The sequence below is a fragment of the Bidens hawaiensis genome, unplaced genomic scaffold (genome assembly GCF_021521415.1).
Source record: "Bidens hawaiensis isolate Kalapana, Puna unplaced genomic scaffold, B.hawaiensis_p1.1 tig00004618_1, whole genome shotgun sequence".
Taxonomy (NCBI): Eukaryota; Viridiplantae; Streptophyta; class Magnoliopsida; order Asterales; family Asteraceae; genus Bidens; species Bidens hawaiensis.
Window position 1 is genome coordinate 1,506,452 of NW_027491282.1, and position 13,569 is coordinate 1,520,020.

At 31.2% G+C, this 13,569-nt stretch overlaps 1 protein-coding gene across 1 annotated transcript; it reads right to left on the reverse strand.

Moving 5' to 3' along the window:
- Nucleotides 1-201: 201 nt before the first annotated feature.
- Nucleotides 202-12,550, reverse strand: LOC143627267 (cytochrome P450 87A3-like). Its single transcript, XM_077097127.1, has 9 exons — nucleotides 12,345-12,550; nucleotides 11,177-11,495; nucleotides 10,953-11,102; nucleotides 1,541-1,792; nucleotides 1,372-1,461; nucleotides 820-898; nucleotides 630-736; nucleotides 414-541; nucleotides 202-295 (listed from the first exon to the last, which is right to left on the reverse strand). Exons 1-9 carry the CDS (start codon nucleotides 12,548-12,550, stop codon nucleotides 202-204), a joined length of 1,425 nt encoding a protein of 474 aa, XP_076953242.1.
- Between the last annotated feature and the right edge of the window lie 1,019 nt (nucleotides 12,551-13,569).

Below are 13,569 nucleotides of genomic sequence, written 5' to 3' on the forward strand. Positions count from 1 at the left end.
AAATGTTTTGTTTTTATGCATCTAAATTCCTCTTTAAGTGTTCAGTATTAAAGATTCAACGCCCTAACACTAATTAAGCAATATATTCTAAGTGAAGATACACATGTGCAGGTTATAATATATTTCATTATCTGATGTGGCAAAGTCCTTATACAGAGATATATGGATTGTATACACGGTTGAAACTATGATAGTTGATGATTAAACGTAGCTAGATTCAGATGTTGCATGAAATCCGTTAGGAAATTGTAAACCCGGAGTTCGTACAATATCTCCTCCTTTGATTGCTTGCCATCTGAGATTGGAAAGGAGAAAATTAACAAGTTAATATATATATATATATATATATATATTTATATATATATATATAATTTTATCTCTAGCACAATAATGTATTCTTGCTTTGTTTTTACCTATATTTGGTCACCAGACAATGAAGAAAAACAGCCATTTGAAGTTTAGCAAAATCTGCTCCAACACAAAACCTTTGGCCACCTCCAAAAGCCATGAAAGTCGTTGATGCACTTTTCAAATCCTTTGCCTGCTTGAAAGTTGAGATACACTTATTTCACAAGAAGTTTATTACCATTTCTCTAAATGATGTACGAGTATAAACATAGATTACGTACCTCCCATCGCCATGGATTGAAGTTAAGCGGATCCTTATAGTTCACAGGATCTAAATGGACAGCAGGGGGACATACCATTACCGCCCAACCAGATGGGATAGTGTAGTCTGAATTAAGCAAGCTTCAATATCAGTAACATTTATGAATCTTAATGCATCTAGAAACATATATGTCATATATTTAGTATTACCCTTAAACTTGATATCTTTTACTGCTTTTCTGAATAGTAATGGAGCTATATTCGCCAGCCTTAGTGTTTCATTGATAAGCTGAAAGTTATGTAGTTAGTTCATTGATAAACTCAGAGTACGTCGTGAAACATTTTCAGATCGAAATAATTCAGTGGTTCTCCTGAATCTTTCAATCGGATAAAACTCATAATGAGACAAGAACAAGAGATTTTTGATAGAATGATCAAAGAACGATGATACAATCATACGTATGAGATTAGGGTTCAGAAACTTTGGATCCTTTTAAAAAGTCAAATTTAATTAAACTTGAGTGATGAATATGGTGTTGTTAAGGACTTAAGCTTACATGCAAAGCCTATCACAACAGCATTGTTTTAATTAAATTTAGCATTTAATCAGTTAACATAGTTTTTGATTAGTTAAATTCAAGCTACCTTCCCTAAATTTACTCAACTATAAATTTAAATTGAGTAATCTTTTTATATATTTCACAATTAATCAAATGGTTATAACCGATTAACCGCCATTTTGTATGAATCTTCTAATCTAACCTGAAAGGTAAACGTCATCGACTTATATTCTTCCCATGAAAGTCCAACCGTCTGGTTTTCCCGCTTCCTTCGGATTTTCTCATGTTCTTCCTACATTAAATAACAAGGATATATGTGTTACATGTATGAAATCCTTTTATGGATTTAACACTCAACTCTTTACATATACCGTTAATTCCTTCAATGCCCGAGGGTTATCTGTTAGAAACTTGATTGCCATTATTATTGCTTTGGAAGTTGTTTCATAGTTTACAAACAATAGCAAAAACATAAAGTCCAAAGCAATTTCTTCCGTAAGGATTGTATCATTTTGCTTGAGTTCTTCAAGGACATAATCAAAGAAATCATTGTTGACCTTATTTGGCTTAGCCCATCTTGTTTCTAACATGTTCTTGAGCATAACCATCACCGCCTTTCTTCCCTGATTAAACTTAGGATCAAGAACGAGGTTTTGGAAGAGCCCATTACAATGGCAAAATTGAATCGGTTCATGTTAAAAATAAGCTATATATAGAGCTTAATTGGTGAGATTGGGTCCGGTTTGTCTAAACACAAAACACTTTTTCCCATTACTTTTTTGAATTTCATCATACTCGAATACTGTGTTTCTTTGCTGATATATATATTTTTTTAAATATACCTCACAGGGATTACTTTATAGAATAGTAACCAACTTTGAAATTTATTGAACTTACATTTTTATTCCAATCATAGATATTTTATCTGGATAGCAGGTAATCTAGATTTTTTTTAATTTTTCAATGTTTTTACTTTGCATAATAACGTTTAAAGGTTGCGAAAATTAGTAAAAATGCGAAATACAATTTTAAAACTCCGAAAATTTGCAAAAAAAATTCGGAAAATTGAGGTTCGGGTGAGAACGGGTCAAAGTCGAAACGGGTTTCGGGTCAGTTTTATTTTTTTGAACCAACGAATTAGCGCGTTTTCAACACGTTACAACTCGTTTTAACAGCAAAAGCTCGTTTAAGCGATTTTCAGTTCATTTCAGCATCTAACAACTCGTTTAAGGGATTTTTCAGTTCGTTTCAGCACTTAACGGCTCGTTTAAGCGATTTTTAAGTTCGTTTCAGCACCTAACATCTCGTTTAAGAGATTTTTCAGTTCGTTTCAGTACCTAACAACTCGTTTAAGCGATTTTTCAGTTCGTTTCAGCACATAATAGCTCGTTTAAGCGATTTTTCAGTTCGTTTCAGCACTTAACAGCTCGTTTAAGCGATTTTCAGTTCGTTTCAGTAACAGCTCATTTATGCGATTTTTAAGTTCGTTTCAGCACCTAACAGCTCGTTTAAGCGATTTTTCAGTTCGTTTCAGCACCTAACAGCTCATTTAAGCGATTTTTCAGTTCATTTCAGCACTTAACAGCTCGTTTAAGCGATTTTGCAGTTCGTTTCAGTAACAGCTCGTTTAAGCGATTTTTAAGTTCGTTTCAGCACCTAACAACTCGTTTAAGCGATTTTTAAGTTCGTTTCAGCACCTAACAGCTCGTTTAAGCGATTTTTTAGTTTGTTTCAGCACCTAACAGCTCGTTTAAGTGATTTTAAATTCGTTTCAGCACATAACAGCTCATTTAAATGATTTTTCAGTTCGTTTCAGCACATAACAGCTTGTTTAAGCGATTTTTCGGTTCGTTTTAGCACCTAACAGCTCGTTTAAGCGATTTTTCAGTTCGTTTCAGCACCTAACAGCTCGTTTAAGCGATTTTTCAAGTTTGTTTCAGCACCTAACAACTCTTTTAAGCGATTAGGTGCTGAAACGAGCTGTTAGGTGCTGAAACGAACTTAAAAATCGCTTAAACGAGCTGTTAAGTGCTGAAATGAACTGAAAAATCGCTTAAACAAGCTGTTATGTGCTGAAACGAACTTAAAAATCGCTTAAACGAGCTTTTAGGTGCTGAAACAAACTAAAAGAATCACTTAAACGAGCTTTTGCTGTTAAAACGAGTTGTAACGTGTTGAAAACGCGGTGATTCGTTGGTTCAAAAAAAATAAAAATGACCCGAACCCCGTTCCGACCTTGACCCGTTCTAACCCAAACCTTAATTTTCCGAATTTTTTTACAAATTCGGAATTTTAAAATTATATTTCGCATTTTTACTAATTTTTGCAACCTTTAAAAGTTATTATGCAAAGTAAAAACATTAAAAAAAAAAACCTAGATTACCTGCTATCTAGGTAAAATATTTAGGATTGGAATAAAAATGAAAGTTCAATGACCTGATTGGAACAAAAGTTTTTATCAATGACCTGGTTGGAACAAATTTCAAAGTTAGTTACCATTCTATGGAGTAATCCCTACTTAGTATATTAAACTTAAAACAATTATAATAAAGTGAAAAAAAAATGGTTTTATTAGTGAATTTTTAACTATAACTACCTTTGACATGGTTTTCAAATTTAGTTAATTTTTTTTATCGGAAAATGATTAGCCAACCATTTATTGAGTGTATATCTATAATATATACAAACGAAAACATAAAAATCCTATGTGTCGTGATGTGGTCGCTCCCCCTTTTATTGGAGTCACCAGATTTGCTTAATTTTTAAATTGAGGTTTCTCATGCATTTGACCCGAATTCACGGGTATGGGTCTTACCAAACCCATATATTTCTTAAACGGGTTATAACATCTCATTAAATTAAAAATTATTCTCACCAAATTATTGATGTGAAAATCCTATAAAATATGATATACTAAAAATTATTATATGATTTTTTTAAAAGATATTATTTAAAATTAAAAAACATTTTTATAGTAAAAAAATAAGCGGGTCTTGGGTCTCACCAAAACCAAATAACTTTTAAACCGGGTTATAACAACTTAGTTATTTGTAAAACCATTTTATCATCAAACTCTAATTATATTATAAATTTCTTTACAATAAATAAAATTAAACTCAAATAGTTATTTATATGCGGGTCTTGGGTCTCACCAAACCCAAATAACTTTTAATCCGAGTTATAACAACTTAGTTATTTGTGAAACCATTTTATCATCAAACTCTAATTATATTATAAATTTCCTTACAATGAATAAAATTAAACTCAAAAAAGTATATAAACATTAAAAACGAGTAATGTAAAACAGCCCCCGTAATACGGGGGACAAAAACTAGTATATCTATATAGGGAGATGATTAAGAGAGAATTCCTTTTTAGAGAGATAACTAGAAAACTAATAAATAAATATTTTTAATTTAACTAAAAAAAATTAATTTTTCTTTCTTTCATCTTTCTTATATGTTGTTATTGTTCATTAGAAAAAAATATAAAAATAATAATAAAATAAAAAAACTCGTTGTAGTGCACATATGCAATACATCAACTTTTTTTTATTACATATGTGCACTAGTGTGTATTTCATTTGTTCAATAGTGTTAAATAACATACATGTAATTTTTTATATTGTATATGTGCCATAGTGTAATTTTGTATGTAAAAATAAAAAAAATCGATATAGTGCATATTTGCATTAGTGTTGTATTACATATACACAATAGTGTGTATTGTATACAAGCAATAATGTTTTATTTGCACATATTCAATAGTATGTATTGTATAATGCAATTGTTTTGTATTATACGCAATAAAAAATTATTGTATATCTGAAACGCACACTATTGCACATATGTACTACATCGATAATGTTTTTATGAACAATATCAACTTATTAGAAGGATGAAAGAAAAAAAATTACATAATATTTTTATTTTAAAAGTTAAAATATAATTCAGTATTAGTTCTTTAGTTATCTATTTAAGAGAAGTTCTCTCTAGATCACACTCATATATATATATATATATATATATATATATATATATATATATATATAGTAGGGTTAACGTAAAAAACAATAGTTTTGTGAGACGCATAAGAATAGATGTAGACCCTTGGATCCAGGATCTAGTGGTTGAGATTGATAGCTTCTAAAAGTTGTATAGTTTCCTATTTACATGGTATAGTGTCCTATTTAGGTGGTGTACTTTATTTTAAAGTTTTCTCACACTTCTCACAAAACTATTGTTTTTTATTTGAACTCTTTTCTCTCTTTATATATATATATGTGTGTGTGCGCGCGCGCGCGTGCGCACGCACGTTGTACTTTGAGACTTTTTTTTGTATATTCGAAACTTTTTTTGTTTACAATTTTCATTTTTAGGCATATCTATATTGGAGATGATCAAGAGAAAGCTCCTAAAAAACTTTAACTTATAAAGAAATATTTTTAATTTAAAAAAAAAATAGTATCATTTTTTTTTCTTTCATCCTTCTTATATTTTATATTCTTCACCGGAAAAAATATAAAAAAAAGTCAATGCAGTGCACATACGCAATAGTGTGTATTTTATATGTTCAATAGTGTTTAATTGTATATATTCAATATTGTGTATTGTATATGTGTAATAGTGTTGTATTATATACAAAAATATAAAAAAATAAAAATAAAAGTCGATGTAGTGCATATGTGCATTAGAGCATTCTCATTCCGTCCCCCATTCTCATCTATATAATTACACTAAAAATCACTATATTTCTCTCTCATGTTCAATTAAATCATAATTTTTATACTTTTATCATTACAGTTTTTTCTCTCCTCTACAAATAACCAAATCAACAAATATTAAAATATAAATATAGGCAAACAAAGTTTTCCCAAATTTACAAAAATCACTACTCTTCTCTCTCCACCCTATAATTTACCTTCACAACCACTCAAAACCTCACCTTATAATTTGCAAACTCCCCTCACATAATTTTAGGGGATGGGTTGAGAATGCTGTTAGTATTGTTTTACATATATGCAATAGCGTGCATTCGATATGTGCAATAGTCTTATATTACATATATACAATAGCATGTATCAAATATGTACAATAGTGTTGTATTCTATGCAATACGACACTCTTGGATTTATGTAATACATACTATTGCACTACATCAACGAGATTTTTTTGAACAATATCAATATCTATCTATATATATATATATATATGAAGAATGAAAGAAATAAATAACTATAAACATATTTTTAAAAAAAGTTAAAAATAATTCTTTGAGAGTTTTTAAGTTTTCTCTTTAAAAAGAGTTTTTTCTTGATCTCACCTCTAATGATATCTACAAAATATATAATATATGATACCAGGGTAAATTAAGACGTTTGATTTTAAGAGTTTTATAAATGCTAAGACTAAACGGAGTGGATGCCGTAATGCCGCGGGAGAGATAACCTGGCAAGCGACGTCGACGGCAAACACCACTCCTCTTTTCTTGGTGCCGCCCGGCGGTGAACTTTTTGTGGAAATTTCCACGCTTAAAATGCCGCTAAACTACACATTATATATATATTTAAAACTTAATGTTAATGTTTGGATGAAAAGTTGAAAATATGAGATGTTTGGTGAAAAGAAAGATGGGGTGTTTGGTGAAAAGGTTAGTTTTTTTTTTGTTATTTGGGGATAAATGGGTTTAAAACTTTTAATAAAAGAAGAAATGAAAAGATTTGACATAAATTCATTTTACCTGTTTTATTTTACTTATAAAAGAATTAACACAGTTTTTGAATTCATTTGGGTGTGAAAGTTTGAAATCTGTTCGAATTACCGTACTCAAATTTTGTATATTTATTTTGTTTTTTTAATAAAAAATATAAGTTCAAATTTATCATTATATTTTAATGTTCTTAAGCCGGATTTAGCGGATCATATTTACGACTTATTAACGAATTAGTTATGTTTTTTATTTAATATTTAATATGTAATGTAATATTTTTAAATTTTTTAAATTTTTTCCATTTTAAGTGTATTAATAACTTTTATAAAATAAAATTATTATTTTATTTGAAAAGAAAGGAAAATGTTGAATTGATGACTATTTTCTTGATATTATGGAAGAAGGTGGAATGAAGTGAGGTATGATGTGACGCTGACGTTGCACTATAAAACGGGAAGCAAAGAGACATTCATACTTGGTAGTCTAATGCTTAAAGCACATGTGTAAATAAGCGTAAAATTGTCTTTTAAACACAATTCACCCAACTTACAAGTTTTCTCTCTTATATTTAACCATATTACTCGCTCCGTACCATCAAAAATGTCCATATTTTCTTTTTTATTTGTCCCATTACAAATGTCCACTTTCAAATTTTATAAGTCAATTTTCAAGTTTACCCTTAAACACACACAATTAGAATTAATAAATAATATTGATGGACTCAATTTACCAAGGCATTTTTGTCATTTGTTATGCAAAAAAGTAATCATTCAATTTACCTTAAACTTTGTGTTTTTCAAACTATACCACTTTTAATGGGACAGGTTCAATATGTTTTTAGTTTCAATTTTAAACCAACTTCCCATCCACGATTTTTAAACGACAATAACCTTTTACGTTAATATTTTAACGGAAATAACCTCTTTAATTTGAGTATGATATTGTTATAAATTTTTCAATTTGAAAAAAAATAATACGTTACTTAGGGGTGTTCATTGTTCAATGCCAGTTTTGATTGATTTTAAGTTAAGCTTGTGAGCCCAATTGTTTGGTACCCATTTTTTTTCGTCCAAAACCAAAACTAAACCATTGAAAATTGAAACCAAACTATTATTAACAGTTTAGTTCCGTTTTGATAGCAAAGTTTATGCTTTGATAATAAACTTTGTTTAAAATGTTTATTAATTTAACTGTATCATCATTTTAACTCAGTATTAATAAAATTTGATACTTGAGAGAATCATAACAGAAAGAATGATAACTTTAGCCACATAAATGGTAACCATTGATTGAAGACATAAGAGACGAAATAACAAGGATTACAAAAAATTATATTGGAATTAGGTTAATTAAAAATTGTAATAGCCAAGTTTACTTGCATTAAAAAAGACTTTGTTCAATTATATTTTAACTATATTTAATATATATAACAAAACATATCTAAAACTATATAATAAAAAGATTAAAATGCATTCAACATTTACAATCTGGTCTGGTTTCATTTGGCCGATTTTGGTATAAAACGCGAGTCAAACCGTTTGCTATGGTTTGAAAATATTGAAACCGGCCAACAGACTGAAAGTAAACAACCCAACCATGAACCCGAACCGATGACCGGTTTAAACGGTTTCAAGGTTTTAAAACAAAGCATGAACACTCATAATTGTCACGTGATTAACAGGGCCCGTGTTCAAACACCCGCTACTTCACGCGAGTACCCGTCTAGTATAGATGAGTATATTGGGTTTCTTAGTAAACTGGAAAAAAAAATATTATCTTTATTTTCTAGTTGAAATATCAAATGTGTTTATGTTAAGTATTTTAATATGTTTAATTTTGTTTGTCCATTAATGTTCATTAGTGTCTATTAATGTTTGTTTGTTCATTAGTGTTCGTGTGTTCGTTTGTCCATTAGTCCATTAGCGTCCGTTTACAATACTAACGAACGGACACGGACAAACTCAATTCCTTAATGACCGGACACACACGAATATTCATTTGGTAGAATTTTCATGAACCATCTGATTGTCCAAGAAAAAACTTAACGGATAAACATGGATAATGTCTCGCCCAGTTCGGTTTGGTCCGACACGAATTTTTGTTCGATAGAGTGTTCGTGAACTGTCCGTTTGTCTGTGAAAAGCTTAACGGATAAACATGGATAATGTCTCGTCCTGCTCGATTCAGTTCGCTTACAGCCCTAGTGGTTCGGGTTCCAAGTCGGCAAAAGGTGCGGTTCCCAACCAACACCTTTACACTATTAGAGATAATATTATAGAATATATTATTAGAGTTTGATTATTATATTGTTACCGTAATTAGGAGATTGCATTTGATTATGTTTCATTGTATTTATCTCATTATAATCCTATATATAGTTGGTTAATAATATATTATACCTTACGGGGTTTTCATTATTCTACATGGTATCAAAGTCTTAAGGTTCTGACTTGTTTCATTTTTTTTTCTTATTCTCGTCCACTATTCCAGGCCGGCTCCGAGAAGTCGAATTTTTTTTTTGGGTCAAAGGCAAAAAAAATTTTTGAGCTTTAAGTAAAAGAAACATTTTGTTGAGTTTAAACAATTTTATTTTAAGTGGACTTACTTGGTTATGATTTGAGTTGTGCAAAAAAGCTTTGTATAAAAATAAACTTAAAAATGTCTCAAGTAAGACTAGAACCCACAACCACTTGGTTAGAGGTCATACCTCTTTGCCACTAGACCAAGCTAGTGGCCATGTAATTATGTTGAAACATTGATTATACATACTTTTTTTCATAAAAATACATATAATTTTTTTTATAAAAAAAATAAATCGGGCCTAACGGGTGTCGGGCCTATGGCCGTCGACTACCCTGCCTCACCCCTAGGCCGGCCCTGCACCATTCTCGTCCTATCGTGGACGTTTGTACACGCATGTATTTATTTCTTTCTTGTCGCCGTTGTCTCTTAAAGAGTCAAATCTAAATGTCCATCGGCTAGAGGAAACCCATAGCAATTTCTTTCTTTCTTTCATTTTCCTCTGTTTTGGTCCGGGTCAACCACAGTTTTGAGTTTCTTAGTTTTATTTTAGTGTTTCTTTGATTCTCTTTGGTTGTCTTTTATTTTGTCTCTGTTCATTTCGTTTGGTCCAATAACTTCCTTTTACGTAATTTGATTTAGAATAAAAAAATTTAATAAAGGTTCCAACCCTCATCTCCAACATCTCATTTGTTCTAACTTGAAGTTTTGTGTTCTTTTAACCGATTGAAAAGAAATATATTTTTAGTTTTATTTTGTTAGTTTTATTCTTTCTTCAGAAGAAAAAAATTGCCGTTGTGTTCTGTCAAATCGTTGCTTCGGCCAACTCAGTCATAGCTCCTACTGTCGCAGTTGTAGCTCCTGTCATCATGCCTAGCCGTCTAACCATGGTCAAGATGTTGCCTATCTTCTTTGATCCTACAATCGATCGATTTCCTACTCTACTTGACAACCAATTATGTATCTTCACAAGCTTTGTTCTCTAGTCTAAGAGCCCGGCTTCCTACCTCTCTGACTGCGGGGGGAATATTATAAAATACATTATTCGAGTTTGATTATTATACTGCTAGTTAGAATATATCATCATGCCTAGCCGCCTGACCTAGGTCAAGACTCCGCCGATCTTCTTTGATCCTACAACCAATCGAGTACCTGCTCTACTTAACAACCGGTTGTGTATCTTCACAAGCTTTATTCTCCAGTCTAATCATCCGACTTCCTACCACTCTGACTGCCGGTGGGGGGGATATTATAGAATATATTATTCGATTTTGATTATTTTATTGTAACCGTAATTAGGAGACTGTATTTGATTATGTTTCCTTGTATTTATCTCACTGCACTCCTATATATAGTCGTTTAATAATACATTATATCTTAAGTGGTTTTCATTATTCTAAGTAAACATGTTGGCCCCCATATTTGTCAAACCTTAAAAGTACAGTTTGGAGTTAAAAGATGCAAGGCTAATGGTGTGGTTCCACAACCACATCCTTTGACCAAAACAACTCGCCTTATGGCATCTTTTGTACTAGTAGTAAATCATATGTCTACCTGTAGACACTTGTAAAAAGCAGTCCCCGGTATCTCTAAAGGAAACGAAATTAATCCTTGAATAAAAGCTTCAAAATTCTTCTTCAAATTCACCAATGACTTCTCTAAATCATAACTTATCAACATTTTTCCGATGAGCTCAAATATCATCTGATTAAACCAAAAAAGAAAAAAAACCCCATAAAAATGAGTTAATAACTTGTAACTAAATCAGATTTACTTACATCTTCAACTGCTGTTTTCAATTCCACAGTTTTTTTATTAGCCCACCCCTCAATGTGTCTTGTTGCTACACTTTCAACTTCAGGCAATATCTTTTTAAGGCTTTCGGGGCTGACTACAGAGAGCACCATGTTCTTGAGATACTTATGCAAGCTCCCATATAAAGAAGATAGATTTTGGCTCCCAAATACCTTTGTAAAGCTCGGCGGGTACCAACTTTCAAAGGATTGACCTTGTTGAAACACCATATAACTCAGTTCTGAATCTGTTGATACTATAACTTGCAGCCCAACCAAACTAGTTCGAAATATAGATCCATATCTATAATAAAATTGAATATTATCACAATCTAATGACTTGAAGTCCTTAAACACAATGATCAGTACTACATTTCGTATACACTTTATGATTTCATATTAGTTATTTATGCACCTATAAATCCATCACTTACTTTTTTTTTATTATGTTGAAGTTTGAAGAACTAATGAGTTGAAATAATAATAAAAAAAATATAATAATAAGAATTTGATCACCTGGTTTGAATATAAATTAAAAGTCATTTGAACTTTGATGTTTATCAACTATATCAGTGATTCCTCGTTAACTTCCCTTTTGTACGTGTTTGTCTCAATCTAAATTCAACATTCCACAATCAACTTTTGCATTTCGCTTTTATGATAAGTCAATTCGTTGCGTATAATACTGACCACATGCTTCTTGTGGAAACAATAAAATCTGCTTTCCCTAGCGCAGTAGCCGGTACGTAGCGCTATCTAGAGTAGAGCCTTAGGGGTTTCCATGACTTAAAAGACGTTCAACACACACATGTCATAGCAAACATTGAGGTAGCAATCTCTTAATTGCTAGAATTTGGGTTATAATATGAATGATTAATATATATATATATATATATATATATATATATATATATATATATATATACTCTTTAACTAAAATTTATATAAGTTGTCCGAAGTGTATTCAAAATTTTTAATCTCCTAAATTGATATGTGCAAGTAGGTTGGATTATGTTCCAAAATTTTTAATCATAATTACGGGGCACCCGTCGCAACTTACTCATTTAAATATGCAATATAAAAATCTACATGTGTCATATATACAACCTCTAATGTATATTTAAATCCGTCTCCTAGAAAACAAACGAATTACCTTTTTATTCTGCTCTTAATAAAAGCCGGGGTATCGCAAGTGTGATTCGGGGTGAAGAAGCACTGTAGAGTTTCGCCAAGTAGCGACCAACCCATTGAGCCAGGAGGAAGGTTTCCATTGCATTTTGGGTTACTCCATCTATAAACCCAATGAGTAATGCTTATTACAAATAAAGCTGCAATTAGGCATAGACCAACTTGCAACATTATTTGTGGTGTGCAATAAAATTAAAGAGTTGAAAGAACGTAGTAGAATGAGAATGAATTGTTGACGAGAATTAAGCAAATGGCGAGGAGGTAGTTAGTTATATAGTGATATGCATGTAGAAAGATTCAAAGTGTCATCTTTACTAATAATTTTGCATTAACGAGAGATTGAAAAATGCCTACTAACAATAAAGATGAACAGGGGCGTCTTACAAAAAGCGTGTAGATATTGAGAAAACTCCAACAGCCATGCATTTATGAGAGAGATTAAGAAACTGCAATGGCTACGCCTACTAACAATAAAAGACGGTACGATAATAAGAAGGAAACATTCCTAAAATAGCCTAGCTTGACAATTTTTTTCAGAAATAGCATTGGTTTTCAAAAAATCTCTAAAATAGCTTATTTCTTCTGTAGAATTCGATGGAATTTCAACATCGTCCGACGGAATATGTGGACTTTTAGAACTGCCTCACGTGTCAACGTATTAATGGATCCGACGGAATTTTATAAAGAACTGTCGGATCCGACAGAATTTTAGTGGGTCAGACGGAATTCATCATCTTCAACCTCTCAACCCCTTAACCTTCATAAACAATCTCCATCCCTATCTTTCTTATTTATCCACAAAATCAAGCAAAGCAAGTGTAAAATTCGTTAATTTTCAATTCCGAAAACCCGACCCGTTTCAAAATTTTGATATAATTCGATCCACGTTTATTATTGAAAGTATTGAATTTCATGTCATTTATAACTCATGTTTATATTTTATAGTTATGATTTTGATTTTTGATGTTTACGATGTTTCGGACCCGATCACACACTCTTTTTCATGTATTTTATTCTCAAATTTTATTAAAGTCCATGGATTTAAGCTTCTCAAAAATCAAACTTTCTTTCTTTTTGAAGATATTTCATGAACCAAGACATGTCTCTATCATCAATTCATCATTTGACTCATTCAATTGAGTCAATTCCATGATTTTCTTCATAAGACTAGCCTTATGACTAGCCACTTG